The following is a 14977-nucleotide window of genomic DNA, read 5'->3' on the forward strand; positions in this document are numbered from 1 at the left end:
AATAATGACCATGGACTTAGTTGTTACTACAATAACTTATCATTGAGCAACTTGTATATTTAATTTTACTTGTAAAACTATGCAAGTAGAATTGAATGGGGCACAGTGAGCTGAGCACAGGCCCACTCTGTGACACTCAGAGGTTTGTGGATATCATACTGAGAGTATTGGACACAGTGCAGCCAGCTTGCAGCCACTTTCCCACCACTTTAGCACAATGTTTACATGAGACTCAGCCACACTAATGTTCCTGGGCAGACATGTGGTGCAGCATGGCTGATGGCACTGTACCTGCAGCTGTCATGGACAAGAACCACTCAATACCTCACCCAAGCCAAGCCTGTGCTGATGTTGTGATCTGAGACCGAGACACTAACCCAGGATCATGATATGATGTTGTGAGAGTTTCACTAAGAATTAGCTCTGATTACAAGATTTCAATCTATCGTAACTCTAATTTGTATTTACTTCAGTTTGTTCATCTTGGAGCTGTGTGCAGCTGAGGACAGTCTTATTATTACCAGGTGAGGATATGTAACAGCCACAGTCTGTAGAGATGATGTCACCATGGAGTGGTGATGTCACTGGAGCTGCCAATATGTGCTCCAGCCAAAGCTACACCAGAGGGTTGTGCTGTGTAACAGGTTGGTGCAGGTGGTGTTATCTACATTTGAACATTAGGCAACAGTCTCATGAAGACACTTTCTATTGTTCACTAAAGACCAACAATAACAGAGACAAAGGGAGAGCAGCAGAACTAGTGCTAACAATTAGCACTGCTAGCCTGCCCACCAACACCAGCTAATGTTCTAAAAACGATGATCAATGATTTTGCTGTAACGGCTCCAGCTGTCTGTGTCAGGGACACGTTGGAGATGAAGTGAGTGATCCAGTGACAAAGGTTTGGAAAGCTGCAGTCAGCTGAGACTAAAGGAGTCACCTGACCGAGAGACCAAATGTTTCACTGAGAACGTCCAGATGAACAGAATCAACCTTTGGGATAATCTGTTCCACACATCCATGTTTCACTTACTGCATTATATTTCCTCATTGCTGTGCACACAGGCCTGTGGCTTATAACCAACTCCAAGTTCAGACTCAGAGGCTGCTGAAGCTGTTTTCTGGAACAGAGACGTGTTGGATATAAAAGCAACTCTTCTTTATGTGTCAGCACTGAGGAAAGGAGCAGCTTCGTTTCTAAGTGTATGAAGGACTGTAGCAGTGTGTGTGTGAGCTTTATTTCACAGACAGAACCATGTCAAAAACACAACTTCAGGTAAAAACAATACAAAATCAAAGAGTCTGATCAGAAGGATTAAACAGAGGAGTGTGGGACTGTTTTTAACAGACAGCAGGTTAAGCCAGGCTGGAGGAGTAAACTGAGCCTCGGTGTGAGCAGCAGTGTGTTTGACAGGAAGCTGAGATAAACAGTCTGGAGCCCATTTAGTGCTTCATATGAAAGTGTGAGGATTTGAAAGCAAATCTAAAATCAAGCAGGAGTCAGTGTGAGAATGATTTGTGCTTTTCCTCAGTCAGATGCTGGGAGTTTCAGTTCATCCATGTTCAGCGTGCTGTGCTTTGTGTAACAGGAGAATATGACAGTATAAATCAAGTCTTCATGTCACTGAAAGCCTCCACAGTCTGCTATGGAGGTGCATCAGTTTGGATTTACAAGAAGAACATTTCTTAAACCTGCCACAAGATGGCGCTCCAACAGAAGGGATGTCCACAGTGTAACACAGACACACACATACTGTGTGAATGTGTGAGTGAATGGGCTTTCAACACAAGGCTTCTGCTGCTACCTTTAATGACATAATTAGCTAACAAGAACAAACTGTTAATTACCACCAAAGAACGGCTCCAGATTTTAGCTGCTGACCATTTTGTGAAACGTTGATTACATCAGCTTATTGTTGATTTTTCAACCTTAATATCAGCTGCTTTAAAGGAGCCTCGTTCTCTCGCAGTAACACTTTTCTTCACTAGATGCAGTGCAGGCACAGTCTGTGTTTCTAAACTACACACTAATGTTCATTGTTGTGCAGCTAAATCCTCCCTCTGGATGGGAAGAATCCCTGTCAGGCTTCAAACACCTGGCTTGGTGTTCTGGAGCTAATGTGTCACCTGTGAGGACTCTGAGATGAACACACAGCAGACACTTCAGTTCTCCGTCTGTGTGTCCTCAGTTTCCCAGCATGCCTTGGCTGTGGTGGTGGAGGTGAATGAGGGGGAACATGCTGCTCTGTCAGCACTCAGGTTTCATACCTGGTGATCTCAGAGGACAAAGCGGCGTTACAGCAGCGCACGTTGATGAGACCTGATGCTCTGAACAGTTCAGACTTCAGCCTCACTCTGAGAAAACAAACGACTGACTGTCAGCAGCAACTACACCTGCTCCATCAGTGACGGAGAGAAGAACTGAGACTGAGAGACATACAGCTGCAGGTCAAAGGTCAGAAACGCCCGCTCTTTGTACGGGTCAGGAGTTAGTACTGCAGAGGTCAGAGGTCAGCTTGCTGACAAACCATTTGAAACAGTTTGGAGCTAAAAGCACAACAGCAGAGGAAAGAAGAGACACTGCAGAGATGATGCAAAATATTGTGTTTTGTTCTCAGCTGTCAAAAAGTGTAACACACGTGTTCCAGCACAGCCTTTGTGTACTTTCACTTCTCCATACTGTCCATTGGAAATCCTGTTTGTTCCTTTTTGATTTCAGTCCATGTGTCCAAAGCAAACTTCTGTCCCACACTTTCTCTGCTGACTCTTCACCGATGCTCAGATGATCTCAGATGATTTCACCAGAACTCATCAAAATTCGGGCTCCACAGAAACCCAGACGTCACTAAACAAGCGTAACAAGCAAAGTGAAAACTGGTCGTTCAGCTTTATTGACCAAAGATAAGCTCACATGTCACCTCATGACACAGACACTTATTTCCACAGCATGCACGAGGACTGACAATAAGTGTCTATAAAGCCACTTCTATCTGCCACACCTGTGCTTCTGTCATGGTTGCTCTCCTCTCACTCTGTCATTTATCCACAGTCTGCCTCCCTCTGCTCCGTCAGCTGACGTCCTCTCTACACCACCTGCTGTGTTTTATCCTGCAAAAACACATTTAAGAAGCGTTGCACCGAGTAACGGGAGGAACTGCTATAAAATCCATTTAAAGGAGGTGGTGCTGAGTGCTGTGACTGGGGTCCCACCACTGACATCACGGGTGGAGGACATGTTGGAAAACTGCTACAAAGTGCTGTGCAGCCAGCAGAGCTTACAGTCTGTCCTGTGTGTCATACAGGCTCTCACACTTAGTGTTTCTGTGACACATTGAAGAGAAGTTTGTGTTGTTCACAGTTGTGCTTGTACTGAGTGACAGCTGACATGACCTAACAGGAATAATGTGTCTGTGCTGAATGAGAAGTAACACACAATGAAGTCTTGATGCATCTCAATCATCCAGGAAAGTGAGTCTGTTGCTTCTGTTCATCTGGACGCAGCGTTTTGTGGGAGAAACGTGTCGTCATCATCAGGTGACGTCTTCAGTCTCAGCTGCAGGTTTCAGTCTTACAAACAGGACATTTGCATAAAGACTGAAAGCAGCTGCAGGAACGATGGGCTGGGAGCTCCGTTCCTTCATCTTAATTATGCAGATTCTCAGGACCATTGATCAACAACCACTGATCCATGTCCATGAGTCCCATTCACAGAGATGTGGGAATGGCTGCAGTCACAGCATGTAAGATGGAAATAAATGAGAAGTATTTAGCTGAAGTGGATTTGATTTATGTTACTTCTTTTTTAACTTGTAGTTCTACATTGGAAGATTATTGTGATATTGAAATATAAAAATACATTTATATTCTATTATTTTCTCAAAATAAGCGTCACACTCGTGGAAGCCGGTGTAGCCGCCGAAACGCCTGCATTTATGGAGACTTTCAGCCCCAGGTAGGCCAGTTATGGATCTTCGGATCCACATTATGTCAGCAGCTGTTCTCCACCGTGAACTGTGTTCAAACAAACACGCTCACGCCTCACAGACGACAGCTTACAGTCCTGTAGAGATAAAGTGACTTCGTACAGCCCCGTCTTCAGTCTTGTGGAGATGATCTCGATGCTTTGGTGGATGTTACTAGCTCCTGTGCAGTATTTTGTAAAGACATGATTATACCCCGTAAGCGCGTTAAGATTTACGCTAACAATAAGCCATGGGTCACTAAAAGTGTCAAATCCTGTTTAAGGAAAAAGAGACAGGCCTTTAAAGAGGGGCTGTTACCGATTTTCAGACAGCTACCAAGGAAATGAAAATCGAGATCTTGAAAGCAAAACAGACAAAAACCTTCTTGAAAGCAAATTTGCTGCAAAAACTTTTGGGTCTGCCTGGACTTGTATGAAAACCATAGCAGGGTTTCAAAATCCCCAGAGCAGCAGTCAGGTCATTTTAGATGTTTTAATTCAGACAGAGATTTTCAAATGCTTTAAACATGTTTTATGCTCGTTTTAGTTCTTCTGATTTCAGCGAGGATATTTGGGAAGTGAAACAGAAACTGAGAGATACTCAGCACTTTATCATTGAACTCAGCGATGTTAAAAAGGCCTTTCATACAGTCAATGTGAACAAGAGCCAGGGTCCTGATAATATTAGTGGCCGCCTAATTAAATCTTGTGCTGATGAACTCAGGCCTATATTTCAGGTTATTTTTAACAAATCCTTGCAAACACAACATGTGCCCTCTCTTTGCAAAGAAGCAGTCGTGGTTCCTGTCCCTAAATCTAAACGACTTCAGGCCTGTTGCCTCACTTCAGTTGTCATGAAAGTCTTTGAAAAAATCCTCAGAAATGTGATTATGAAGAGACTGAAGGTCAGCTGGATCCAATGCAGTTTGCATACAGGCCCAACAGAGGAGTGGAGGACGCACTTTTGACTTTACTAAATCTGATTCTTAAACATGTAGAGAGTAAAGGGACTTTTGCAAGACTTCCTTTCATTGATTTTTCTTCGGCTTTTAATACAACACAGCCCCATATTTTAATTAAAAGACTTTTAGAACAGTTTGAAATCAGGAAAAACCTGGTGGGCTGGATTTTAGATTTTCTAACTGACAGGTCACAAAGAGTGAGAATAAATGGGGTTCTGTCTGACCCAGTGTTCTCCTCCACAGGTTCTCCTCAAGGCTGCGTCCTATCGCCCTTATTATTCACTCTCTATACAAACATGTGTCAGGGCAGACATGAAAACAGGGTCATTATTAAATATGCAGATGACTCTGTTATTGTCAGCTTACTGAAAGAGGGTGAAACTAACCACGGCCCAGTCATTGATGACTTTGTTCAGTGGTGGGAGGAGTCTTATCTCCAGCTGAACATATCTAAAACAAAAGACATGGTTGTTGATTTTAGGAAACAACAAAATGGGCACGGAGTCACTTTAATTAAAGGTCAGAAAATAGAGCAAGTACAATCATATAAATATCTTGGGACCATAATCAATGAAAAACTGAACTTTGATCAAAATTGCAAATCAGTTTGTAAAAAGGGTCACCAGCACCTTTATTGCCTTAGGAAACTTGTTCATTTCCACATTGACCAAAAAATTTTAACTTTGTTTTATCGTTCTTTTATTGAGTCTGTTTTATCCTTTTGTTTGGTGGCATGGTTCGGTCAGACCTCTGTCACAGAGAAAAACTCTCTGAATCAGATAGTGAGATGGTCCAGTCGTCTGATAGGTGAGCCACAGTCTTGTTTAGCCTCCCTGTACTCTGAGCAGGTACAGAGGATGGCTTTATCAATCCTTAAAAATGGTTCCCATCCTCTAAGGGGTGAATTTCAGCTTCTTCCCTCAGGACGGAGGTTTCTATTTCCGAGATGCAGGACAAAGCGCTATAAAAACAGCTTTGTCCCCGTTGCTGTCACTGAATTAAATAAGAACTGTTTTTGATTCGAAATATTAAAGTATGTGTCACAGTGAGCTTTATATATTTACTAGGTATGTGTGTTTTTAAAGGGATGTCAAATGCTGTCATTTGTCTGTAAAGCAAATTTACCTTGCCTTTGGGTATAAATAAAGTTACCTTACCTGCAGACGCTGTGCGCAGAGGTTCAGGAGCAGAAGTCCCGTTGTAAACATATCACGGCAGACCCGACGATGTTTGCATGAACGCGCTTTTTTTAAAAGTCAGGTCAAGGCTCCAAAAGCCCAAAGGCGATATAACAGTTTGTGTTTGCTACATGGATCATTGTAGTTCAGCTTTCCTTTGTTATATTTCTTTAAGAGCTCAAAATGTGTTCATTACATAAATCAAATGTAATTTTCTCTGTAGCACTTCATGGATTTCATAAGCAACACACTGTAGTTGTTCACACAAAGCATAAAGGTAAAAACAATATACACAGTGTTATCTTCATTTTAGATGTCACAAAGTATTTGCGGCTCCCAGTGTTTTCCCGAACCCTGACCCTTTGCGTGGAAACCGGGTCCAAAAGGCTCTTTGGGTGTTAAAGGTTGCTGACCCCTGCACTAGGCCCAACTGACACATATATTTGATTCCAAATACAAAAAATAATGTGTAACCTGCTGGAAGAATGTAGGAGGTTGAGACAGGATCTCAACACTTGGTGTCTGCAACAAAAGACAACAATATGTGGGCCGATCGTGGCTCAAGAGTTGGCAGCTCGTCTTGTAATCGGAAGGTTGCCGGTTCGAGCCCCGGCTTGGACAGTCTCGGTCGTTGTGTCCTTGGGCAAAAAAGCACTTTGGGGTCCTTAGGGACGAGTAAAGCGCTCTACAAATACAGGCCATGTAATGGCAGAAACATTCTCTAGTGTAAATCCTGACTAGTTCATTAACTACAGATCAGTTTCAGTGAACATTATTCACAGAGGGATCTGAGTTCCTTATACCAGACTCTACAGAAACTGTAACACTGTACAGCTCTGCGACTCAACAATATGACAACAATGTAACACACACTAGAATCATCAAATAAAGCCCCACTAACCACTAGAACTAGAACTAACTAACTAGCACTGGACACTTGCATATTAGAGATTTCTACCACCATAGGAGGCGAGATATCATCCTTGAACCAGAGCATCCAGCCCTCGGACATAAAAAGCGACGTGGCCAGGCATGATAACACTTTGACTGAACTGCAGGACTGTGCCTCGAACCACTCTGACACCATCGCCACTCTCCAGGCCACTGTGGAGCGTTTGTCTGCGGAGGTAAAGAAGTTAGATGAGAGATGTGGAGCTCTTGAGGCACTCCAGGAGGAATCATTTAAGAACTGCAGGAATACCAGAAGGCACAGAGGGACCCAAGATGACTGAGTTGGTTCACACCTGTTGGCGGAGGCGCTATCTCTCGAGGAGAAGCCACTCATCGATCGAGCACATAGAGTGAATCGCCAGCGTCCCAAACAAAGTCATCTTCCTCGGCCCATCATCTTGAGATTGCACTACTACCACATTGGTGAGGAGATTCTGCTGAAAGCTGCAGAGAACAAGAACCTGATGTATAAGGGTTTGCAAATATGAGAGGAAGACTACGTGGGATGACCGGCGTCAGGTACAGACTGCTATACCCTGCAAAGCTGTTAGTGACCCATGGTGATGTGAGGAAAAGCTTTAGCGATCCCAAAGAGACCGTAGACTACGCGGAGAAGGACCTCTCCCACCCACCTTCAAATGTATTAAAAGCAAGGATATATCTATATGTCTAACGCTGACACAGCACTGTGTTTCTTCTTTTCCCTTTATGTTCCATGTAAAGGTGAATATGGAGCGTTTATGGAGCTCATTTATTGACCAGCTGTCAGTTAGAAGGTAAGAGTTACTAGGTTAACAGAGGTTAGCAGTAACAGTACGGGGAAGTATATTGTGTTGTTCTTTTGTTGGTTTTTATTTTATCCTACTTTACTTTGTTATTTGGATTTTACCTGTTGTGAGTGCTTCCCGTAATTCTCCTTTTTCTTGCGCCGCTGCGGCCAGAGTTCACAACATTACATATTTTTGTATCTATAAACAGGAAGCTGACACTCTCCAGACTTTATCAAAGGTGTGAGCGTCACAGCAGAGGCCTTTGTGTCAACGTAGCTGAAGACAAAACACAGAAACACATGAAGGAGATTTTCCTGGCCTGGATTTTATACAAATATTCTGCAGTACATCAAAAATGAAAGAAAACCATTAGTCAACATATGAACATCACCTCTGAAGTTACAGAGCTTTGATTGGAGACACAGCTGAGCGTTTTGCATTTTGCATAATTAATTACATAATTAATTATGTAACCATAATTAAATGGTTACATCATCTTTAAAGTCCCCAGAGATCAGGAAAAGGGCCTGAGGGTGCTGTGTTTGGAGTCTGCTGGTTACAGTGTGCAGGACCTCACAGGCTGCTGCAGCGTTAGCAGAGGGCGGGACATACACAGCTATCATAATCACGTGTGTAAACTCTCGTGGTAGATAGTACGGTCTCATGCTAACCGCTAGCAGCTCAATGTCCTTACAGCATAGCGTCTCTTTGATAGAGAAATGCCCAGAGTTACACCATCTATCGTTCACAAACACAGCCAGACCCCCTCCTCCCTTCTTACCACTCTCCGCTGTTCTGTCATAAGAGGCTCAGCAGCTAAAGCAGCACACCTGGGTCTCCCAGCCTATTAAAAGCAGCCCTTTGCTTCACCTGCTTCACTAAACATTATTATTTTAAGCAGAGTGGTGTGATTTATGTAGGCATTGCTGTGTGACAGGATGACTTTTCTTGCACACCCACCAAATGAGGGCGCACATGCTTCCACGCCCACTGGTGACTGCACACATCCTTTCAAGGAAGCATTTCATTCATCCCTAACAAATGGAACAAAACACTGTGCAGCGTGTTCAGGTTTGAACGTGGCCCTGGCCTCTCTCTGCATCCACCTGGCACATGCAACACACATCCACTCCCTGCTGAACTGCTTGTATTTGATGTGTTGAAGTTTTGGTAAAGTTTGAATAAATTCCACTTTATTTATAGGAACATTTCATCTGTGGACTCCTGCTTCCCCTCTCCTTGAGCCAGTTTGTGACGGGAACATGACATAAGAAAAGTAATTTATCCCTTTTTGATTCTGTGTATCTGGCGCTCATCCAGTGAGTTCACACTTGGCAGAAACAGACTGAATTTGTCTGGAGAACTTTGGCTTCAGCCAAGTTAGATAAACACACTGTGTCTCTGTCAAAACAGCAGTGTAGTTGTGGCACCCCTGTGAGGGAATGACCACATGAATATTATTTTGTGTAAAACACTCATGTAACGGGACATTTTTCATTGCTATATGTATTTATTTTCAGTTTCTTTAAGAGGATAGAAAATCCATGTAACAGGGATTCATTTTATGTTAGAAAGCAGTGAGGGCGGAACTTTGGTGCTTGCTCCGGGGTTTCGGGGAGCAGTAAGTGGAGCCCACCTTCCGCTGCTTCCTCAGACACGTTCTGGAGGAAAGCAGAGACGCATCGTGTCTTCCTTACTCTGCTCTTCACCTGCTTTTACAGGTCGGTACACGGTGCTCGCACCGAAAATGTTGTTTATTGTCACCATGGTTACCCACGTTAATGTGAATGGGAGAGTTAAGGCGGTCCGCCAAAGTTATTTATATGTAAACACGGGAGAAAACCAGAGGAGTGTCCCGCGCGACCGCACCGCGAGCCCGCTCGTTAGGTGGAGCGCTCGTGAAGCAGAGTCAGTGCGCTCCTATGCTCTGTGCAAACGTGTTGTAATGCTCCAATCAAATCAGTTCTGTGAGATGTGAATGTTAATAGTTCTGTTAAAGTGACTGAGTAGATTAGCTAGTGTAACACAAGCACTCTGAGCAACTCTGTGTAGCTAACAGAGGCATTCATGGGTTGATTCAACAAGCTGTGTTTCATGATGCACTAAATAGTGATTTTGCCAGTAAATTACTGGAGGGAACAAATGTAATGTATTTACCAATGCTGTTATTGAATAGAACTGTTTAGCCAGTAAGACACTGCAGAAGACAATGTGATGTGTTTATTGATATGATAAAAGGATGTAGCTGTTATGGAAAGAAGTGTGAACTTGAGAAACTGAACCAGTTAAAAAGAGTATATTTCACTGATGTTGTGAAATAAGTAAATGTAATTGATGTGAATGAGGAACCAGCTGAACAGTATATTGAAAGCTCATGTTTAGTGTTTTATAGCATTTATTTGTGTGAAATAAATCAGACTCAGACACGTTCTGGAGGAAAGCAGAGACGCATCGTGTCTTCCTTACTCTGCTCTTCACCTGCTTTTACAGGTAACATATTTGTCATCGAGGTCTTCATCCTTGGGACCCGTAACATAGTAACTTCTTCATTGTTATACTTCTATAGTTTTCCCATTTTGTGAGCTGTGGATGTGGAAAGTGTCTCAGTGACACATCCACATGAAAACGGCGTTACCTTCGTTCATTTGCACGTCAAATGAACGAGCTGTTTGGACTTTAACGTCACAGCTGATGCTTCGATACTCGAACTCAAGAGTTCAGCTTCCACTCAGAGGTACAAGTACACACAGCAAAGATAAACGTGTACACAAGGTGGAACCCACAAGTGCACAGCTCCGACCAGAGATGGGCAGTAATCCGATTACTTTTTCCAAGAAACGAGTAAAGTGAGGGATTACTATTGCAAAAAAGGTAATTAGATTACTGTTACTTTCCCGTAAGCACGCTGCGTTACTGCGTTACTAAAACCGCAGCTGTGTGCAGATGAACAATGGATAATCTATCGAGTGTGGAGAGAGTGTGAGCGTGCAGCGTTTAAAGCGTGGAAGCACTGACCTTACTTTGAGTTTGACTCTGTAAAAAGTGACAGAAACATTAGCATCCGCTGTTCACTGCGTGGGAAGACAACATGCTCACTCACTATGTGTTAATGGGCATGCTTATTTACAGAGGTGTGGACTCGAGTCACATGACTTGGACTCGAGTCAGACTCGAGTCATTAATTTTATGACTTTAGACTTGACTTGAAAAAATGTTCTAAGACTTGTGACTTGACTTGGACTTTTACACCAATGACCTGGGACTTGAATTGGACTTGAACCGGTTTACTTGAAAAGACTTGATATTTCACCCCAAATATAAAATTTAACATGCATATTATATAGAGATTGAAAATGTGACGTCATTCACGGGTAGAACCGCAAAGGATTCTGGGAACTCGTGGCAAGAAGTACTAGCGCACGCAGGCTTTCAATTGAAATCAGTCACACAGCGATAAAAAGAAACACAAAAATGTCAAGAAGCTGTTGTATTATTAACTGCAATAGCCGGTCGCATGACAGCCACGGGAAGCCGACGGGTAAAGAGATCGGTTGTTATCGGATTACGTCGTTGAAGAGAAATTGTTCGAGCCATGTTTCCGAAGTGACAAACAGGCGACGGGTGGCCTGGATTGCAGCCATTCAAAGACCAAATATAACGTCCCAGAACCCTCCAGCTCACAGGTTAGTCTGCTCCAAGCATTTCCACAAAGGTCAGTCTGCTGTTGTAGTTAATGCGTCATTTTCATAACATAATTGGTGATATAGGTTACAAGCAAGTCTGGCGCTGAACAGAAATTGTCGCGCTATGCTCCTTTGTTTATTGTGCATAAATAGTGAATTGTCCTGACACAATATTGCGTTTCGCTTCTGTTATTATGGCACATTGACAAAAACATATACTTTTATTCACAGGATAAAACAGTTGTTTTGTATCACTAATTGTCCAGTACGATTACAGCATACAGTATTATTGTCACTGCTACATTTCTGTAACGCGTACCAGAAATTATTTCCACTACTAATTAATTACCGTTTAGCTCAAAGGTCCTATTAATAAACGGTTAACGAATGTGTATTTATGACGACAATTTGTGAGACTGGTAAACTTATGATACGTACGATGGTCTTTCGTTCTACACGGTGCATTTCAAGTAGGGCTGCACGATAAATCGAAAATTTATTGTCATCGCGATATCAGCCTGCGCGATGGGCCCATCGCAAAAGACGGCGTAAACTGCGATAATTGGGTACCTTAAAATGTTTACACACGTGCTGTAAAGAATTTACCAATCAAAGAAATCCATTTACACATTTGACCAGTCGAATAGAGCCCTTCACGGCATTAACCAATCAAATGGATTAGAGGCCCGCCTCCTACGCAGGTCGGGCGCGAACAACGCTGCAGCAACGAGTCAGAGTTGTAATGGCTGAGAGCGAGACGCGTGACGAGAATGCTACTGAACTCGTGGCTAAAAAAAAAAATAGTACCTCACTTATTTGGAGGTACTTTGGATTTGATAAAGACGACGTTCTCCAAACACAGGTACTCTGCAAAACTTGCCGAACACTCGTGGCAACCACCAGAGGAAACACGACTAATCTCCACCATCATCTTCAATACAACCACAGAGAACTGTTTGAAGAGTTCCAGAAAGATAGGGCTAGCCAAACAAAGGTTGCTAATGTTAAGACAAAGAGCGCAGCAGTCCAACAGCCGTCTCTGTATCAGAGTTTTTCAAGTGGAATTCCTTATGAGAAAACGTCGAAGCGGTACAAAGAAATAACAGAGGCCATTACACATTTTTTGGCTAAAGACATGATGCCTATAAATACAGTTAGCAGAGAGGGCTTCACCAGTCTGATACATAAAGTGGACCAGAGATACCGCATCCCCTCACGAAACTACTTTTCACATGTCGCCATTCCACAAATGTATGAAACATGCCGCAAGACCGTCATGTTTGAACTGAGCCAAGCTGAAAACTACGCAAGCACTACAGACCTATGGTCAAGTCGTACAACGGAACCATATATGAGTTTCACAGTGCACTTCCTCACCGAAGACTTTGAACTGAAAACACGGTGTCTAGAGACTGTGTATTTTCCAGACTCCCACACTAGTGAAAATATAGCCCATGTATTACGTGAGGTGTTAGCCAGCTGGGATCTTAAAGAAGATCGACAAGTGTGCATCACCACAGACAACGGTGCCAATGTTGTGAGAGCCACGGAGCTAAACAACTGGGTCAGACTTCAGTGTTTTGGACACAGGCTGCACCTTGCAATCGGTAAGTTTTATTCAAGGCAGATCTTTTTAGCAATGAAAATGTGCTATACATTATTATCAAATTGATATTGATAAGGATAATGTTACCTTTTTAGACAACTTTAGTTATAAATTTCAATTAGTTTTTTTTTTTTTAAAAAAAGGTTTTAAACATGACAGTTTTTTTGTTTCCTCTTATTTCTCCAGAAAATTCTATCAAAGATGATGCCCGCATTGCCCGAGCCATTGGACTTTGCAAAAAGTTAGTTGGACATTTTTGCCACAGCTGGAAAGCAAAGATGGCTCTGAAAAAAGCACAGCAGAAGCTCAACCTCCCAGAGCACACACTGATCACAGAATGCCCAACCAGGTGGGGTTCCAGGCAGAAGATGATTGAGAGAGTCCTGGAGCAGCAGCGGGCCATTTCTGATGTCATCTCAGCAGACAAGAAATCAAGACACTTGATTCCTACTTGGCAGGATCTTGAGGTACTGGAGTCTGTCAACCAGGCATTACACCCCCTGCAAGACTTTACAGATGCCCTGTCTGGTGAGAGCTACGTTAGTGTTTCATATGTAAAACCAGTCCTTCATCTGATGAAGACGTCGGTGCTTGCAGAGAAGGAAGAAGACAGTGATTTGACAAAATCAATTAAGAAGAAAATCCTCGAGTACCTGATTACTAAATATGAAAATCCAGCTACCCAGGAACTTATGGACATGGCGTGCTTCATGGATCCCAGATTTAAAGTCAGCTACACCAGCACTGATCGAGTCTCAGACATCAAGACCAGAGTGATGTCAGAAATGGAAGCAGTGGCACAGAAGGTATTCATGCATGCTTATATATAAAACCTTTCAATTCATATTTAGTCCAAAATGTTTACTTTTCTTATAATCTGCTTTCTGTTCCAGGAGAGAAGCTCCGCTGAACCAGAGGCCCAGACAGATGATCCACCCAGTCGTCCCCTGAAGAAGGCAAAAAAGTCCCTGGGCAGTTTCTTCAAGGCAGCTCCAATCCCTACCTCCTCTTTTATGCATCTCTCACAAGCTGTTGAAGCTGAGCTTAACAGCTACTTGCTATCCACGGCCATAGACAGTGAGGAAGACCCCTTGGCATGGTGGAAACTCCACAAAATGACATTCCCACAGCTAAGCAAGCTTGCAAGGAAGTATCTCTGCATACCTGCAAGTAGCTCACCTTCAGAGAGACTTTTTAGTACATCAGGAAACATAGTAACATGTCAGCGCACATGTTTAAAACCTTGGAGAGTAAACATGTTGGTTTTCCTTAACAAGAACTTGCCATAAAAAACATTCACTCAGGAAGGATGAATGCAAGATAGAGAAACCTTTTTTTTTTTTCAAAAAATTACAAAAACACACTACCTACATTGTTCTTAATTGTTGATAATATTAGTCTTGGCCAGTACGACCACAAAGGTAGACAATTGTTCTTTGGTGTGTTCCCACAGCAGACAAGTTCTTACCTATAGTTTAATCTAGTAAAGTTTCCACTCCAGTTTTGACTTGCATCATAACTACTTGGTGAGTGGTAAAATGATGAACAACTGCATAGAGATAATTTGCAGTATAATTTAAGTTATGTTTATTTAAAACTAATTATAGAGACCGGGAAGGATGTCTTTCAGAATTCAAGCCTCAGAAATTTTTTTATGGGGGCAATGTTTCAATGTTTGACTGCACTTTGTTGTTACACTGCTAATACAGCAGCTTTCATTAAATAAAACTGTGCAGTAAAACGGAAATTATGTATTTGTTTTTTGTTTTTTTTTTGCTATTTATTTTATCGCAAGTCATATCGTTATCGCAGTATTGATCACAGTTATCGCACATCGCAGGTTTTCCTAATATCGTGCAGCCCTAA

General features: G+C 42.6%; 1 protein-coding gene across 1 annotated transcript; it reads left to right on the top strand.

The window, feature by feature from the left end:
* The first annotated feature begins 11973 nt into the window (after positions 1 to 11973).
* On the top strand, positions 11974 to 14472 carry LOC146640618 (E3 SUMO-protein ligase ZBED1-like). The gene is made up of 3 exons (XM_085399958.1): positions 11974 to 13112; positions 13298 to 13917; positions 14005 to 14472. Exons 1-3 carry the CDS (start codon positions 12248 to 12250, stop codon positions 14398 to 14400), a joined length of 1881 nt encoding a protein of 626 aa, XP_085256084.1. The 5' UTR covers positions 11974 to 12247; the 3' UTR covers positions 14401 to 14472.
* The last annotated feature ends 505 nt before the right edge of the window (positions 14473 to 14977 follow it).

Source organism: Rhamphochromis longiceps, unplaced genomic scaffold, assembly GCF_057381845.1.
Source record: "Rhamphochromis longiceps isolate RC_006_pf unplaced genomic scaffold, R_longiceps_female_GT1.1 unmapped_scaffold_4, whole genome shotgun sequence".
NCBI classification, from domain to species: domain Eukaryota; kingdom Metazoa; phylum Chordata; class Actinopteri; order Cichliformes; family Cichlidae; genus Rhamphochromis; species Rhamphochromis longiceps.

Excerpts from the sequence above, each read along its gene's own strand:
- LOC146640618 (XM_085399958.1), top strand. The coding sequence starts at position 12,248 with ATGGCTGAGAGCGAGACGCGTGACGAGAATGCTACTGAACTCGTGGCT. Across the intron at positions 13,113-13,297 it reads CAGGCTGCACCTTGCAATCG|AAAATTCTATCAAAGATGAT; the intron begins GTAAGTTTTATT and ends TTATTTCTCCAG. Across the intron at positions 13,918-14,004 it reads TGGAAGCAGTGGCACAGAAG|GAGAGAAGCTCCGCTGAACC; the intron begins GTATTCATGCAT and ends TTTCTGTTCCAG.